The sequence below is a fragment of the Saccostrea echinata genome, unplaced genomic scaffold (assembly GCF_033153115.1).
Source record: "Saccostrea echinata isolate AGI-Se365-2 ecotype Australia unplaced genomic scaffold, CSIRO_AGI_Sech_v1 ptg000037l, whole genome shotgun sequence".
NCBI lineage: Eukaryota > Metazoa > Mollusca > Bivalvia > Ostreida > Ostreidae > Saccostrea > Saccostrea echinata.
The window spans coordinates 2,528,953-2,548,905 of record NW_026889786.1 but is presented as its reverse complement, the minus strand read 5'-3'; the positions used below and the strand labels follow the sequence as shown (position 1 = coordinate 2,548,905).

Here is a 19,953-nt window from a genome sequence, read left to right as displayed (position 1 = left end):
GTTATTATATCTTACTAGTTCCTCTCCTCACTTATTACATATTATATATATATCATGCAAAATATGTCATGCAAAATGTTATGCAAATTTAAGAAAGAAAATACAATTGATACAAGTCAAAAGCAATTAAATAACATATCAACTAGAGAATCTACATGTTTCCTCAATAAATTTATGAACAGCAGCAAAAATACAGTTATGTGTTTGTAGAGGGAAATTAACGTCACCACATAATAATGGATTTATATCAATAAGTAACCAGTTCAAGCATGAACAAGCGATTAAAAAGAGTACTTCTTGCATTAGAATAATTTTTGCATGCAAGAAGCTATAATTTTAAAATGAGATAAAGATATCGCTGCAGTCGGAAACAACAGCTGGGAAAGATAAAGAAATGATGCGTTTTGTATATTTACCTTTTTTTTTATTTCTTTTTTATCTTTTTTTTAAGAATTGATAAAGTAAGATCCTTTTACCATTTCAACATGAATTACTATATAAATAGTAACTAAATTTGGTATTTCTACATAATTATCAACAAATGTCTAATATCAATTAGAATATCATACTAATGGAATGAAACATTTGGAATGAAAGTATGTCTTTCAAAGCTGTTTACAAATTCATTTTCAGTACAGAATATGACTCGTATATGATTCCAAACATGGTAAATACCTTTTGACTAGGTCATTTCCTTATCGGTCTAACGTGTTGCAAGATAATACAAGACCACAAAACGTTATTGCAAAACTGAAGTCTTTCAATTTGTAAGGTAGGATCGATTCCTTTATTTATTTTTACAATTATTTTAACCTCAAACTATTAAAAGTAAGCTAATCATTGGATATTTTTAAATCTTGACTGCCAGCAATGATTCTTCCTTATTCATATAGTAATTTTATGTTTATCTTTAGATCAAGATAGTGATAAAGAGTTTAATCCTATTATTACTTTTTTGATAACGTCACAACTTTTCATAATAGTTTGTCAAATTTAAGAACCTCTCTCTCTCTCTCTCTCTCTCTCTCTCTCTCTCTGACCAGGTACAAATGTCAAAGACATCATGTTAGCATTAATTTTCTGTTTTGTACAGCTTTAAAATAAAGATTAATTTGTTTCAAAAATCCTTCTATATATATTATTTACTAGTTAAAAAACCCTCGACCAATTTAATCAAAAGAAATATTTTGTATAGTGAAAAAAACATTTATTAGGGGTATTCAACATTCTTTTATCGAAGAAGTAGTTGTCTATGTAGTAGGTACAGTATAAGGTTTTACTGTTTTCTCTAGATACCCTATAGGATACTAGTTAAAAGTTACACGAGAAGGCGCAACCTTCAAGTGACTTTTAATTACCTGTCTACAGGGTATCTACAGAAAAACCAATAAAGACATATACGGCAAGTGTCATGTACCATAGCAAGCTCAGATTTTCCTAATATGATTTTTGACCGAAACTGCAGACTTTAACAAGTAGTTAAGTTTTGTTAACGTTGTCAAACCAGCCAAATCCCTTCCCCTTTCCACGCCCCCCCCCCTCCCAAAAAAATTACTGTACATGTTATGTGTCGGATCAAAATATTTCCGGAATATGGGATAAATGAGATTTTCTATTTGATAAAGATTCCAAGTACATGTATTATGAATTTCGTCCTAGTGCCTGCATGAGCGAATTTACAGCGTTAGGATTTCGCCCTAATCAAGCGGAATGCAAGTTACAATAGGAGAATTGCAATCTAAACTTCTAGTTGACAAATATTTACTTTTATTTTTTTCCATGGGTTATGATGTAGATAACAATAGAAAACATGGTAGCCTATGGTACATGATGTCAAAGCGTCTTGTCAATTGATCGTGGAGAATGGCTGTATAAAGTGTTGAAAATTTGCTATTGGTATCTCTGAATTTCCTTATCTTAATATTTGTTAAGGAGTAAAGAAAGATTTTGACTTTGTGGAACATTTAACGATGAAGTTTAGAAATCCAACATAGGTATGGTATGTCAAATTCAATCTGTTTGTTTAGAAAAATATTCAAAACTGCCTTATTTTTTTTTAATTCCTCCTTAGAAAGGGAACTTAAGTATAAATTGGATTAACACTTGTAAAATTAAAATGCAATTGTAATAATACATTGAGCCTTACAAACACATACTGTAAGTCGTTTTAATTCCACGGTGTTAAAATTTCACGATTTCTCAAAAAGTACCAATCGCGATGGTTTTAATTTCACGCCGCAAGAAAATAATTTGAATTTCGTATAAGCATTTAAATGTTTTAAAAAACTAATGACAGCATTCACGATGGCTTTAATTTCGCGGAAAAATGATGAATCGTGAACATAGTGAAATTAAAAACCATCATGATTATTTGCCAATCTACAGTACTTTGTTGTGACATTCTTTTCGATGTAATATTACAAAATAGTTACATAGAAGTTTGTCAAAGTTGTAGACAAGATTGTGTTATATGTGTTTGCTTTTAATTCATCTTTGCTGCCTCAAATTTAGTATGATCTCTGTATGCCGGGTCTTATAACGAAAACAGGTGTGATTGGACTTAGAAATATGATAGTCATGATTTTGATAATCAATTCAATTTTTTTCATTTTGTTTTTGAAGAAGATCAAACAATTCTTTAATTAAAATAAACATTCAATTCTATTCCTCAATGTCTTATATTTTATTACATTTTCAACAGTGAAATACTGTGATTTATTTATTGAATAAAATTGATATTCTCTCACAGTGTGAAAGGATACCAAAGTTATATTCTTTCACAATGTGAAAGGATATCAAAGCAAGTAAAAAATAATTTCTGACCTGTCATAAGATAGAGATAGTAACTAAACCGTCTTGATAGAGATTAAAACTGCCAATTCCTTCCCAAATTTGTTGCTAAAATCCATGTTACAATGTTTTCAATCTCAACAACTGCTAGGCTATGACGTCTCAACCTCTCCAGTATGACTTCATAGCCTATGACATTGTGTTAAGAAATTAGACAGAGGCAAAGGGAAAATAAAAGAAAATGTAATAAACGGAAAATTCAATGTTTTATTGTTGGATGTGGAATTTATTTCACTTGGGAGACAGATTTTTTTTATGCTTAGCACTCGTGAAAAAAAAAAATCCTGTCCCACTAGTGAAATAAATCCCATATCCAACTACAAAATATTGAATATCCTCTCTATATATATTTTGCGCCTTATTTCTTGTTTGTCTGTGCGTTTCACTTTGATATGTGTACATGTATTAAAATTCTTTTGGTACAGAATTTTTGTCTTTAAGTGGACACCGTGATATGATTGATAAAATATGAAGAAAGTGAATATAAAAACATTTGCTGTCCTCCTCGTTATCTTTGGTAACTTCTTAATGCTTTATTCTCTTTATCTGACAATGCCTTGTACACTATATTGAATAAAATTGCATAAGAAATGCTTTATAAGAAAAAATAGATTTCGTATAAATGATAATTGTATTTTGCATACATGTATTATAATTACAACCGTATAATTGCAATAGATATGGATTATTATACATTCATCATTTATAGCATCTTGACTTTCATTTATACAGGTAATACGATTGCCTCAAACTTTCCTCCGATAATTCATATGCAATCAGGTGGTGGCATTCAGGAAGTCAACGAAAACATTGCAATTGGTATATGCTTCTTTCGCGTATAAAATATTTATTATTGTAAACGTGTCTATTTAAGTGTTTTTAAGTATTTTATAGAAAATACTGGCTGGTGGTAATTTCTGCGATACAAACTTAAAATCATCTATTATGAAGAGGGGAATCTGTCAGAAACGTGGAATAAAATATTATAAAAGCTTTGTAAGGGAAAAGACATTTCACATGAATTTCAACATTTTACATCAGGGAAAGATTTAATTGAGTCCCAGAATGGACCGTCATATAATTCACGTGAATATAAATTCAAGAATGGCAACTGAAATATCACTGATAACGCGAGTTGATGTGACGACTGGTGAGACATGGTGTTAAATGAATTTAAGATGATTTACTCCCACGTCGAGCATTGTCATTAAGGATTTTTCATCAATCAAATGTATCCAATGTAATCAAAAGCATGTAGTAAAATGAAAAGGATTGGGGGTTGGGGGGTTGGGGGGGGGGGGGCTGGGGGCATGTAATCATGCTAACATAATCGGATTTGGTTGTTCGTTACAAAAACATATCCGCCGAAACATGGCTGAAATATTGCCGACTCGGCGTTAAACAATAAACAATCAATCAATCAGCCAAAACAGAGTCGGCATCTGTCAGATTGGTTGTAAATGTAAATTGGATGCTCACTCCTCCATGGCACCTGATCCCACCTCTGATGTTTGGAGGTCCGTGTTTGCTCTGCTCCTATTTTGTATTGTATAATGGACTTTTGAGCTTGAATACTGTTCGTTATCTCCATATATTTCATGTATTAATTTATTCTTTCTTAAAGAAAAAGTAAAACATAAATTCATTCAAATTACATGCATTTAATAATACCTCCATGATGCATTACATGTAGTACCGGTATGCAATCCGAAACACAAAGCCTTTCATCGGTTAATATGACATTTAATTCCTGTAACACTGAGTATAAAATAGTTTTAGAAGGCAACATCCTCATTTGAAATCATATAAATCTAATCCAAGTTTACAATAACATTCTCTTATGGGTAAAAGTTCGGTTCCAATCGCTCGGAGTATGTATTTGAATATCGGTATGAACATACAATTTTTGATTCCTATACCATTTTAATTTGATATTGGAATTCTAAAATATATGAAAGACACGTTTAGAAAAACATTTGCTTCATCGATTATAACAGGTACGAAGCTTTTCAGTATCACAGCACAAGACAGAAATGGTGGAACTGTAACTGTTAGAGCAACAGGAGAAACCAGTGATATCGTTACAATCAAACAAACACAAAGTGGTACCTGGGGAGTTTTTCTGAAAAAGAACCTGGATAGAGAGGTTGTAAATTTACATGTGTTGACCAGTTTCGTAAATATTTAGCGTATGATGTGATTTGAAGAATGGAACTCCTGATAAGTTTAATGTGAGGTGTTTGCTTTCCATAATTAATATTTAACTTGTTTTAACAGTACGTGGTAATCATGAAATAGTTATCAAAAATTATATAAGAAAAACTGGAAAAAATATTGAAGTCAATTTCAAAATTGTATATTTACATTCGGTGTAAAATTGCAAAATTGTATATTTACATTCGATGTAATTTTCTTTATAAAATCCATTAGAAATCTGCAACATTCAATGCCCTATATACATGTAACACACACTGTGTGGTAAAATACACAGTAGAAACTATATGCATTATCTCTAAAATACTAAAATGTATATTGTTCTTGCTCAATTTAATTAAAAACAATTACCCTTTTAAATTACCATAAAAATATAACATATTTACATTTAAATTTAATTTGTCATTTTCGAAATATTCATTTGCGTTATTTAACTTTCCACGTCAAAACGGTTCACTTTCCACGTCACAACGGCTCTTACGTTCTCTTAAGCACACCTTTAATGAAAGGTAAATTCATTTAAAAATAGAATAACAAAATTAACTATTATGAAGGGGAAATTTAGAGAATGTAAATTTAAACATTGAAACGTGTGGTATTCAATCTGTCGGCATGGCCTTGTGCTGTTATAGGAACGACGACATCCATCCAAAACTAAGAATTCAACACATCCACTGAATATGATGTCCTTTATTCCTTAAGAAAACCATTACTGTTTATAAGTCAGTAAACACCGTTACGGATTTCTTGAGCAGTGGCTGTTCCATCAATGAAACGTACAATGAAGTACTTATCAATAATACAATATTTCATCTACTAAACCCTACTATAATTACTATTTGTACAGATATAAATATAAACAATATAATGTCCTTGTTAGTTCAGGTTGTTTATTTGCAGAAAAAATTACATAACGCGGGTTATGCATTTTTTCTGAAACAGCTGCAACATTAATCCCCGAACTAACAGCCAAAAAAGCATTTTATTGTTTAATTAAATATTTACTATTGAAAGAGGCAATATTAAATGTTTAACACATTTTCTTAATCCAAAATTACACAGAAAAGATGTCATAAAGCAATAAGTCTAAACTATTGAATTTATTTTTCAGACACAATCACTACATCTGTTAAGATTTATTGCAACTAGCAGCGAAAAGGATGCTCCTTCGGTAAGATCTTGTTCGCAATTACAGGCCTAGCACAGAAATACAATTGTTGAAAGATTTTGATCATTGTGTGTATGAAAAACGAATTTAAACTTTGTAGTCCGCCTTAGAAGTAACCCTTTTTGTGAATGACGTAAATGATGAACCCCCCAAATTCTCACAACCAGCGTACCATATCCAAGTTCCAGAGGTAGATTCTGTTATATAAGTATTTTATATATGATTTATTGATACTTGCATACAACATTACCTAGCTATTTATTATTTAAGCTACAACATAAACTTTCCCGTATAAATGTCATCTCTTTTAATTAGGATCATGATTTAGCTGTTCCCATTAACATCTCTATCTCTGCTACCGACCCTGATAATGGACCCGGAGGATCCGTGTCCTATGATATGAAGGTTATTACCTCTATAGTCTAATAATGAAATATTTGTTGGTCTGCTATAAATAAGAAAAAATAAGAAAACATTTTTTGAGTGATTACTAAGATAACGATAATTAACATGCTATTGTGTCATTTACAGTCTGCTGGCCAGGTAATTGAATACGTTGTTGAGAATTATCCCAAAATTTCATTTCAAATTAAAAACTTAAAGATTCTTTAAATGATTAAATTCCATTGAGGGCATCAATTAATTTTTGAAAATAATATTTACCTCTTTTTTTTCAATAGGTATGATCATTTTATTTGAAAAATGAAAAGTGTTATTCTTTATACCGTAGTAGTGTAAATAAATACAACAATAATTTGGTTGACTCAATGGATTTTCTTTAAAAAAAAATAAGGGAATAAAAAGGAATGCCCATTCTCATTTTCCTAGGCGTCTGCACTGTATGGAAAAATATTCATCATAAATCCACTAAATGGACAAGTCACCCTAAATCAACACCTTGATTTTGAGAGATTAACATTTTATCAGTATACATTGATTGCCAAGGTAAGTGATATAGCTAAAACCAATTTTCCTATTGCTTTCAAAGCTTGAATAACTCGTAGACAATTTAAATAGTTTATTGTAGGCTAGAATAACTTCAGTAAAGGATTTTTTGTCTTATCTCAGCTTATTTCAAGGAATTAACAAACCTTATTTGGTTTGACGAATTTATTTTTGTGATATTGAATTTAGCATAAATTTATGCATAATTTTTGTTAAGATCAATGCATAGAAGACTGCAATGGACATAATGTGTTCTAAAGCGCGGTAAATAGTACGATAGAATAAGGTATTCCCTGCATCTTTACCGTGAACACATTCGAAACTAACATCTCCTCAAAAGTTACAAATTAGTTTTAATCATCACATCTGTTTCATATTTGGATATTTTACTTGAAAAAGACGTTAATGGTAATCTAACAACCAAGCTTTATGATAAACGTGATGACTTTAACTTTTCAATCGTCAACTTCCCTTACTTATGCAGCAATATACCTTCATCACCTGCATACGGGGTATATATCTCTCAGTTGATTCGATACGCAAGAGCATGCTCTACGTATGTACAATTTCTTAAACGAGGTAAATTATTGACAAACAAGTTGATGAAACAAGATTATCAGCTGTCTCGTTTAAAGTCATCATTTCGTAAGTTCTATGGTCGATACAATGACCTTGTCAGCAAATACAATTTATCATTGAGTCAAATGCTGACTGACGTTTTTCATACTAATTGTTAGGCCATTATTTACACACTGAATTGTCGACGGATTTTTCCGTTATTTCCCGATCATGACAAGGAGCACACAGCGGGTGTGACCGGTCGGCAGGGGATGCTCACTCCTCCATGGCACCTGATCCCACCTCTGATGTTTGGAGGTCCGTGTTTGCTCTGCTCCTATTTTGTATTGTTTAATGGACTTTTGAGCTCGATTACTGTTCGTTATCTCCATATATTTCATTTTAAGGTGCTTCTCCAACAATACAGTACGCAAATATACATACACATGCAAATTATTCCATGCGCATGGAATACATGCAGTGATATTCATTTAGTATACTTGAGATAATAGGTGTGCGTCAAGATGCATCTTTAATTCTGATAATTAACATAATAACCGTTTTAAGGATGGAGGTAATCCCAGACTGAGTAGTACTGCCGACCTATTGATCACAATTTTGGATGTACCAGATACTCCACCAATATTCATTGGATTGCCGTACATGGTTTCAATACAAGAGGGAATACCCATGGTATAACTATTTCTATTTCTCAAAGTTGACAAGTGAATTCAAAATTTTTATTTAGATCAAATTATTATCTGACTGATAAACATCAAATACTAATGTTTATTTTTAATAGGGATCACTGATCACAAAAGTTTTCGCATTAGATGGTGATTTAGGAATCCAGAACAACATATCATATAGTCTAGAGGCAGGTTTGTACCCTTTTCAATGTGCTTTTATTCTTAATTTAGGGCCCGCTCTGCGGGCGCCCTATAGTGATCAGTCTGTCCTTCCGTCCGTTTGTCCGTCCGAGATCTCTTGTCCGAAGCATATCTTCTCTCTCCTTGGCCCAATCTGGCTCATACTTCACCCACAGAGTGTCTTTGGGCAAAGGGTGTGCAGTGACCTTGAACCATATTTCTAGGTCTAAGGTTAAGGACATAGCAGAATTATATGAAATATCCTTGTCCGGAGCATATCTTCTCTCCTTTTGGTCCAATGTGGCTCATACTTCACTCACAGAGTGCCACTGGTCAATGAATGTGACCTTGAACGAAGTTTCTAGGTCAAGGATCAAGGTCAAAAATAGCCTCTCTGATTAAAATCTTTGTTCGGTGCATAATTTCTTTCCCTTAAGTCCAGTCAGCCTCAAACTTTACCAATTGACTTAGGGTACGGAACATCTGTGATTTTCCTTCCATATTTTGATAGAGGATATGCAACATTCGTGATTCTTGTGCCGTTTTTGATAGAGGATATGGAACACTCGTGATTTTCGTGCCATTTTTATTTTTTTATTGCTATCCGTTTTTGTCCGTCGTCGTCCGTCGTGCTTCGTGCGTTAACATTTAAACATTTTCAGCTTCTTCTCTGAAACCGCTCAACCAATTTTAGCATATAGCATCTATGGGTGAAGGGGGGCAAAAATTGTGAATTTCATGGTCCCTTCCCCCCCCCCCTTGGGCCTGAGGGGTGGGGCTAAAACCACCAAAATTAATGTAATCTTTAAAAATCTTCTTACTCCTGGACATCAAGCAGTCAAACTGTCGGCATGATTGTAATAAGCATTGTGTCCTCTACCAAAATTGTGAAATTCATGGCCCCAGGTTCAGGGGTTCTGGTGCTAGGGTGGGGCTATATAGATCATATAGTGAAAGTGCATTATTTCTTTGAAAATCTTCTTTTCTGCTCATGGGTATTAGATAAACTAACTAGGTACATAGTTATGTTGAGCATGGCTGCCTCTTCTAAAATTGTGAATTTCATGGCCCCTGGGTCAGGGGTTCTGGTGTTAGGGCGGGGCTCTATTGATTATATAGTGAAAATGCATTATATCGTTGAAAATCTTCTTCTCTGCTCCTGGGTATGAAATAAACTAAGTATATAGTTATAATGAGCATGGCTGCCTCTTCCAAAATTGTGAATTTCATGGCCCCTGGGTCAAGGGCTCTGATGTTAGGGCGGGGCTCCATTGATTATATAGTGAAAATGCATTATATCTTTGAAAATCTTCTTCTCTGCTCCTGGATATTCAATAAACTAAGTACATATTTATGATGAGCATAGCTGCCTCTTCCAAAATTGTGAATTTCATGGCCCCTGGGTCAGGGGTTCTGGTGTTAGGGCGGGGCTCTATTGATTATATAGTGAAAATGCTTTAAATCATTGAATATCTTCTCCTCTGCCTGAGTATGAAATAAACTAAGTGCATAGTTATAATGAGCATGGCTGCCTCTTCCAAAATTGTGAATTTCATGGCCCCTGGGTCAAGGGTTCTGGCGTTAGGGCGGGGTTTTGTTGTTTATATAGTGAAAATGCATTAAATCTTTGAAAATCTTCTTTTCTGCTCCTGGGTATTAAATAAACTAGCTAAGTACATTGTTATAATGAGCATGGCTGCCTCTTCCAAAACTGTGAATTTCATGGCCCCTGGGTCAGGGGTTCTGGTGAAGGGGGGATGGTTATAGATTATATAGTGAAAATTCATAATTTCTTTCAATATATTTTTTTACTCCTGGTTAAAAAGCAAAGAAACAAGTGTATAGTTATGATGAGCAATGATGTTTTTACAAAATTTTTTCAATCTTGTGGTCCCAGGGGTTCTGTTGTTTCTCTGAAGGGGGGGTTGTATTTGGGTATACATTGAAAATGTTTGAGTTCTTTGAAAATCTTCAACTAATTGCATAGTTATATAGTTATGATGATGAGGGTACCTCTTCCAAATTTGTAAATTTTCATGACCCAAAGTCTTGGGTTCTGGTGTTAGGGTAGGGCTGTGTTAAATAGTGAAAATCCATTATTTCTTCGAAAATCTCCTCTGCTCCTGAGCATATTGGAAGCAAACAGAGTAAAAGTTTTAATAAGCAAGGGTATTTTTACCAGATTTTTGAACATCTGGACCATTTAGTCAAATGTTCTGGTCCTGGCCAGGGCTCTATTAATTTGTATTCTATTGAGTGAAGTTATTCCCCTTTGCCATTCACTTTTGATAATTAATCACTGTAGATAATGTATTTGAAAGGTTAATAGAATAAGAGAATTATGCAAGAACATTTATTGTATAATACAAAAAGTACTTTCATAGTTTTAATAATCAGGTAGACTTGGAAATAATAGATGAATAAAAATGAAACAAAAATAACTTATCTTCTTAAATGTTCTTCAAAGGCCAAGTGAGGCCAATGTGAGAGGTAATAATATAGACATTTTGTTAAAAGTCTGCATGGTAATAACGATAAATGGGGGACAGATAGAAAGATACTAGACCAGTTATTTTGTTGATCATAATCGTACTATTTTTCTTGCTATTGGGCAACAAAGCTTCATTTATCAGTTTATGGATCCTCTAAATTGTTGTACTCAGGTGACCGTTAAGGCTCTTGGGCCTTTTGTTTATTATAACAAAGGTGACACAGAAGCCCTTTAGACTCAAACAACACATCCCTTAATAGTACACAAATGTTCCTCTTCAAAATAAACCCTTTTCAGCTACCTTACATTTTCATGTTCGTTGCTGAAAGCGGGGCCCTTCACTTTGAGATGGCCACCATCTCAATGATATCTAGTTCTGTTTTGAGATCAAGATTTGCAAAGAATCAAAGTAAAGTCTTTTTTGACAAATTCATTAAATTTATTGTAAGTAAGATAAAGCAATAGTAAAATGCACAACAATTACACATCAACAGATTTCACTGTATTTGACCGAGAGTTATTTTTTCACTGTGCATCACAATCACAGGTTTTCTAACAAAAAATATCTACGAGTATGTGCTGCTATGAAAGAAATTACACATATATATAACAATGGAACCAATATAAGCAGTAATATCAAAAAAACAATTCTCAGTCTATAATCATAAAGAAAAATATATGTTAGAAGCAAAATTATTCACGATAAAAGGATATTCTTTAACGATAACCCGTAACTCGTTGACACTTTGGTAACAGTCGTTTCTTCTAATTAAAAACAACTTGAGTTACAAAATGACAAAAAATTGTTTGATTTTAAATACACACACTCAATGTATTTGTTTAATCGGTCATTTTACGCGACACTGTTCTGATATCAACTATCAATTCTCGTCAAGAGGGAAGATGAGGACACACTAGTGTTTACGTTACATTTTAAATTCCTCAGCAACTAATTTGGTGATAGTTCGATTAGTAACAGTTAATATGGTGTACTGTGCGGCACATTTGCATAAAATTGAAGATTTTCTCTGAAATTCACAATTTGCAAAGACTACGACGGGTAGAAAAAAAAGTGTACCTTTTTTTCCCTCCTATTTTTGAACACGAATCTTCTTCATAACGTGCAGATTTTTTATCAACTGTGACAATCATTAATCATCATTAAAATCATTAAAATTCGTAAAGGCCATTTTCGTGGATTGTTCAAATTTTACATATTCGAAGGGACGTAATTTCATGTATCTACTCTTACCTACAAAAGGAAAGATAACGATTTAAACCACAAATATTGATTCCTTGAGGATGTGAATTCGTGGATGTAGGATACCCACGAATTCCACGAATATTGATCCACAATGAAATCTAATTATTCTACTTTATCAAAGTACCATTTTTCATGCTTTAATATGAAATAATTAGAATATTTTTATCAAGAGTGGGTGTCTCTCCATGTCTATTCAACAAAAAAATTGGATCATTGCTGTCCTTTGTTTGCACTGTTTTACATATATTGTTTCCAGGAGAATGTGCCTCTTATGTAAGGATAGATGCTGTGTCTGGTGGAATATACACGCATAAACCATTAGACAGGGACTCTGGACTATTCAACAGGGAAAACGGACTTTGTAGTATAACACTCAAGGTGATAAATCTGTTACAATCAGCGGCAAATTTGAAAGATATATAAAATCTTCCACACGATTCTATTTCTTATTGTTTTACAAGACGGAATTTTATTTCCAAGCTACGTACCGTACAAGACAACCCCTCCTGATATACAATAAGTGTTCACAAGTATCCATTACCAGTCCTGTTAAAAATATCGCAAAATGTTTGATTTCAAGGGAATGACTTTTCATCTGAAACACCGAAATGATTCAAAATTAATGGAAATAAGGTGATCGAAATTGAACTTACTTAAATACTTTTTTCCAATTAAACAAGAATCCTTCCTCTTCCAAGTATACAAAAAATAATGATAAAAACAAAATGAATATTCCAATCATAAATCAATATTCGAATATCAATTCATCGAATTAATATTAGAATATTCGTTGACATTCCTAAGATAGATAGATAGATAGATAGATAGAATTGACTTTGTAGTGTAACACTCAAGGTGATATATCTGTTCTAATCAGCATATTTTAAAGACAAAAAAAAATCTTTTCCTTATATATATATATATATATATATATATATATATATATATATATATATATATATATATATATATATATATATATATATATATCCTTATATATATATATATATATATATATATATATATATATATATATATATATATATATATATATATATAGGCATCAGAGATAACAGACGTTCCCAGCAATGCATCACAGACTACAGCAACCCTTAAACTATTCGTCAAGGATATAAATGATAACCCCCCAGTATTTGAGAAAAGTGTCTACACAGGCTATGTACCGGAGGGTTTGACTGATATTGACATAAATATTCCAGACGGTGTTTCACTGGCCGATGCTGACCAGGTACTGAGATTTAAAGAACTGTATTCTAAAACTTTTTATTACATTCTTGTTTGACAATTCGCAAATTAACATCAGTATCTTTTGATTTCTTTTTGAAAACGAAAGAAAGTTAAGCATTTATTGAAACATGCTTGTGGATTAGCCTACAATAATGTTTCCTGTGTTTATACGAAGATGATCAGATGCAACATTGAAAACGCTATACATAACCACTGTTATTATTATAAGCTGGTAATATTTTTTTTCTGCAATGGGTCCCCGAATAAACAGGTAAACAAAGACATTATGTTACATTGAGAAATTAATTCACTTTTAGGATTATCAGCAATCAAATATAACTGAAGTGAAAAATATGTTGATATTTTGTTGTTATATACGTCAAGATCCTAAGAAATATGTTCTCTCTATATACATACATATTGTGCACTGGAAAATGCATATTTTATAATTTTCCTCAACTTTCAACATATTCGAGAAGAAAAACTAAATACCTTAAAATTAAAATTTCCCCATGTTTATTTACAGGGTAACAACAGCATTGTGGATTTAACAGTTTCTGTAAACTTTGGCATGGGTGGGAGACTGTTTTTAGTTGAAGCCTCACCATCTACAGTTTATTCCAGTGGATCAGTACAACTGAGGCTCGTCAATAATTTTACTGTCGATTATAATACGTGGACCATTCTTCACCTCTATGTAAGTGATTTGTGGGAAATTAATACTGTAAAGTAGATATACAAGATATAGCATTTCATTTCTTTAAAGGATATGTAGCTTATCAAGTCACCTGCAATGAGAGAAAAGGGGGAGTGTGTCGATTTCCAGATGAACAACTTCAAAAGAATATCCTTTATAATCTTTATTTCTTCAATATTATTAGTGTGATTTCCTTTATTTACAATAATTATTACGAAATTATCAATAAATGCCATAACTCTACTAAGTAAGAAAAAGATTTGATGATTTTTTTCAGGTAAAAGCTGAAGACAGAGGTGTACCCAAACTGTCTAGCTCTTGTCAAGTGACGTTATACGTTAATCAAACAAACAGATTTTACCCACAATTCGTTGCAAGCGCTTTTAGTTTCTCGATTCCAGAAAACACAAAATATGGAACCCCAGTAGCAAGTGTACAGGTAATCAGATAGGTTTTTCTTTTGTTATTGTGTTTCCTAAAGAAAATTTAAATTCAAGTACGTTTGATAGTTTTATTTACCATACTAAAAAAAATCTTTATTTGAAACATGTTAACTTCATTAACAATTCAAAAGAGTACTAAAGGAATTAATAACTTTACAATAATTGCCATTTATATTTCTTTATCTTATTTATAGAGAACTAGGCAATCGTTCATTTATCGTGTATTTTAACTTAAACCTTTGATATTAACTTGTTTTATTTCTAGGCCAATGATATGGATACTGGAAATTACGGAAAAATTCAATACATATTATCAGAAACAGATAATTCGTAAGCCAAAGTTATATATATATATATATATATATATATATATATATATATATATATATATATATATATATATATATATATATATATATATATATATATTATATATATATATTTATATTTATATTTATATATATATATATGTGTGTGTGTGTGTGTGTGAGGGTGTGTGAGGGTGTGTGTGTGTGTGTGAGGGAGGGTGTGTGTGTGTGTGTGTGTGAGGGTGTGTGTGTGTGTTTAATGTATTTCACTAAACATGAGAACAATTTTATGTTAATTCTAGGTTCAGCATCAACTCTAAGACTGGAGTAATATCAGTGGCATGTAACAGCAGTTGCTTGGACAGGGAAAGACAAAGGGTTTACTATATGTCGGTTGAAGCAAGGGATGGTGGAGGAAAGGTGTCGTCTGCTCCTGTGAAAATAACACTCATGGATGTAAACGATAACAGTCCGATGTTTTTGCAGCCAAAATATGAATTTGGGATCACAGAAAATTCTTCATTAATATCAGGAATTAATAACTTCACTGTACATGTAGGTCATATGATCAATAATTTTGGTATATCGACAGTCGATTTTTTCCTATAAGTACGGTGATTTCTTAGAAAAAGCAACTGTTGATTGTTACAACTCAAAATGCTATGACAACCGAGCAATGAATTATTTTCTTTTTATCCATACATTTTTATCTCTGGCAAAGAGTCAAGAAAGGAAGGTGTAGTTTCATTTTCATGTTTGTCTGTTTAACGTCCCTTCGAGAAATTTTCATTCATATTGAGACACAAATGCCGGTGGAGTGCTGCAAATTTAGACCTGTACTCGCCACTCAGAACTTTTGAACAGTGAGGGATTCTTTTGTACCACCACCTACAGCGACACGAGATCTGGGTTTTTACGGTCTCATCCGAAGGACCGGTCTTTACGTCCCACAGTGGGATTCGAACCCGCGACGTAAGGGTCGACTCCTTTTACTCAGCGATTCTATAGAAACCCTCTAACCACTACGCATCAGGGGCGACGTATAGTTGCTTTGCGTTTCTCTGTCCGTGAATGATCCGAGTAAATAAGAAATATGTACAGAGATTTCAGGGTTCAAATTCCAGAACAAGCATAATGAGTACTTTAAGTTTGTTCTTTTCATTTGTCTCGCAACATGCTATGGAGGAATGCCACTGTGATCTGTTTATTGCTACTGCTTACTGATGTTATTGTCAACTATATCGTCTTAAATAAACCCTTCAAAAGCTAAAATATTACAAACAAAAATGCAGAAAGGCGGATCCAGGAATTTTATACGATGAAGTTGAGTATCGATTTCCATATTGGAAGCAATGACACGCAATTATATATTTTCTGCTACTTAACCATAATTATATTTCTTTGAAGATATGTAGTTACCTGATAATCTAAACAGTAAGCTCACTTGCTTTGATTTCTTATAATTTTAGGCAGTTGATTATGACGAACCTCGTACAGCCAACAGTTTGATTACCTACACCCTTCTTCCTCGACTAGACACCTTAGATAAACATTTCACCATTAGCAGCACTACTGGATCTATCCGAATCGTCAACCCTCTGACACGTAATCAGCTTTCCTCTATCCCTGATGGAAGGCTAGAACTAGCGGTTACTGCACATGACCATGGTTCTCCAAGTCTGGCCTCAACTGTGTCTGTGACAGCTTTTTTACAGGTTCAAAGTTCCATACTTTCAAGATGCATTTTTAAGAAACAATGTTCAAATGTTTACATATTCTTTTTCTGCGTAATTACTCTGACTTATAAAATGCAGTCAACATTAATACATGCACAGTTGAAAGGTTGAAAGGTAATTACTTATTCGAAAATAAAACGATCACAAGAAATATCCATCTGAAGCTGCAAGAATGGTTGTTAAAAATGAAAATTCCCCAGAACTGGAACATGGTTTATATTAGAGATAGGCAGTGAACATTTTTAAAAATACCTGTCTTGTGTTTATACATGCATGTGTAAGTCTTTAATTTAGCAATTTAGGATCTTATATCTAGAAAAGTAATAAATGAATGAAATAAGTGTTCCAATGAAACTGTAAATTTTGATAAAAGCAAAGAATGTAGATTGTTGCAACATATACTTGTAAAAAAAAAATGTCCTCATATTTTCAAAGATATTGTTTGAACGTTGTAACCAGACGGGTAGTTTTGATTAAATAGGCACACCTTCATTCCGCCACATCGTGCAACTACAAAAACTCAAGTTCAACGACATCGGTGAAGCCTGCACAACACGGGGACACTTATTCAGGTAGATTATATTTCTTTGTTGTTCTATTTTTTTTTTCTTGAATTTTTGAATGTTTTTTACAATCAAGTACACTGTTTACCAGAATTACCTTTCACAATACAAACATGATTAACCTTAAATATATGTAAATGTAAGATATCAACAGATCTAAAACATGTCTTTATAGGACAATCATTTGTGTTGTGTGAAGGACAAGCGGGTTACATTCAGTGTGAAGTAGGGAAGCTAATCCGAATTATCTCTGCCGTATATGGAAGAACCACTAATGACATTTGTCCTTCAAGTAACCTTGGTTCTCTTAGATGTCAGTCACACTCATCCACAGACCGTGCTAAGTGGTCCTGTAACGGTTACAGACGCTGTAGATTGTCTGCTGATAGCAGCATTTTTGGGGAACCATGTGTCGGTGTCGACAAATATTTGGAGGTTTCTTTTCATTGTGTCGACCGATCCGATATACTTGGCATATTTGGATAATCTCTCTATGGAAACCATTCAAAATGAAAAGGACTCTTTTTCAAATATTGCAATAAAATTTCATCCTTGGTGTGTCTATTCTTTACTTCCTTTTAGTATTGACTATACAAAGAATATTAAAGTATTGACTTTGTAACTATATGGCAACAATTTAATGTGCATCACAAGCTTTCAGTTTTAAATAAAGTGCAAGGTACTTCATTTAGATTGAAAGCATACCATGTAATGCATTGGTTGCATCAACTCTGATGATTTGAATCACGCATAATAGGGTTGTCCATAAAATTGCTGATTAGTGACGTTTTTGTCAGACTGGGTGGTTTTTGTTTTAATAAATAGATAAACACCACGTTGCCCAGCCGAGGAGAGTAAATTAACATTTTTAACAGTCGACCTTACACGTATTGTTATGTCAACTAGGTATAGTAAAATTAATTTTTATAAGGGGTGCTTTTATAAAATAAGTTGTCAGATATGAAAATGTGTACCATAACATACTTTTTATTAATTTTTGTATGATGTAAAAATTCAGATATAGGTTTATGAACCAGCAGAAAATCAAGTTTTATATTGTATTAAGAAATTTATAAGGTTTAAGAATTAATATTTATCTATGTTAAAGGTGTTTTTATGAAACTTATGATATTAAAGAATACGAACAATCTATTTAATAGTATTTCCGAATAAGGGTGACAAAATCTACCTTTGTCGTAAAAAGTCTAACAGATATGACATTATATGAATGCATCATTCAAAAATAAAAAGTAATTTTCATTTTCATTTTTCATTTAAAGGAGCAATAATTCTAAAAAGAGATAGAGATATCACATATACATGTATCGGAAATAACGACAGGTAAAAATCAATTAAAATTAACATTATCTTTTACTTAATTGAAATATGTAATATTTTCATGTTTCAGGTAAGGCGATATATGAAAGCAATCAATATTTTTCTTTCCTTGAGCAACTGTTTTTTGTTTTTTTTTTTATTAACTTCAGACATAGGACATGTCTTTAACTTTTCTTCCTTTGACTCAACACATGACAAAATGCACCTCATGACTAGTTCAATATCCTTATCAGCCCATGTCTCTAGTGTTAAAAGGTAAGACATGGCTCAATTCTGTTGGGATACATTTCACAAATCTTGCATTAATTTTATCATTTCAATTTGTAAGGTAGGCTTGATTGTATTATGCATTTGTACACTGTAAAAATTGTGTTTAGGAAATAAACACTTCTATTACATGTTTAGATCTAAACGTGTATAGTATTGTATTTAACAACTAAACACTTATGTCTTAACATGTTTTATATCTAAATGCGTTTAGAAATTAAACATGTTTTACTGTAAAGTGCAGAGTTATCTTCCCGGAAATGACACACATATATTTGAACGTTAATTTGAGCGGCTATCTAAACAAAGAAAACACAACAAGCTATAAGGTGATGTACCAATGTGAGTTATGACAACCCAATTCAAGGGATAACCATGGCGAAATAATGAAATACGTGAAAGGGCATCTTATTACTGCAATACATTAAAGGTTTGTTTTCTTTTTCTTTGCATTAATTAACCACGATGAGCAACGTAAATAAAGTTGACTTGGGATATCTTGAACTCGTTCATAGACTTACAGGAGAGGAAATAATATTAAATGTCATTAAAAACATCTATATTTATATCAGTATAGTTTCAATAAAACTTGAACAATTTTTTTTTAACTAATATAAAATATCAGTGGCATTGTACTTTTACTACAATCTGGCTTTCTTTCCTACAGGTACTGTAGTCCAGATCGAACTCAAAATACACGTATCAGAGTACCTGGTGTCATCTCCAAGTGCAATTTTGTTGTTCCATAATCAACACTTTGAAACTTCATTTTGTGAAGATTACTGAGTTAATTCGACAATGTTTACAATTATCCTCGTGCATTCGAATTGGGTTACTTTCTGGTAGTTATTGATGGGATATATAGATTATATTATGTGGTGCTTTGGGACTTGCTGAAAGTTAATAAAATTTGATATTTTTGTGATTGACATGAGGAAAACTCTGCAGCCGATTCAAATTATAATTATTATAATAAATATATATATAAATATAC

At 32.5% G+C, this 19,953-nt stretch overlaps 1 protein-coding gene across 1 annotated transcript; it reads left to right on the top strand.

Annotated features, from left to right (window-relative positions):
• Positions 1–4,801: 4,801 nt before the first annotated feature.
• On the top strand, positions 4,802–17,884 carry LOC133200097 (cadherin-23-like). Its single transcript, XM_061335833.1, has 17 exons — positions 4,802–4,999; positions 6,176–6,235; positions 6,333–6,422; positions 6,548–6,637; positions 6,764–6,775; positions 7,061–7,177; positions 8,303–8,428; positions 8,538–8,616; positions 12,616–12,737; positions 13,420–13,608; positions 14,134–14,304; positions 14,582–14,743; positions 15,013–15,077; positions 15,358–15,610; positions 16,525–16,770; positions 17,273–17,363; positions 17,530–17,884. Exons 1-17 carry the CDS (start codon positions 4,802–4,804, stop codon positions 17,838–17,840), a joined length of 2,382 nt encoding a protein of 793 aa, XP_061191817.1. The 3' UTR covers positions 17,841–17,884.
• The last annotated feature ends 2,069 nt before the right edge of the window (positions 17,885–19,953 follow it).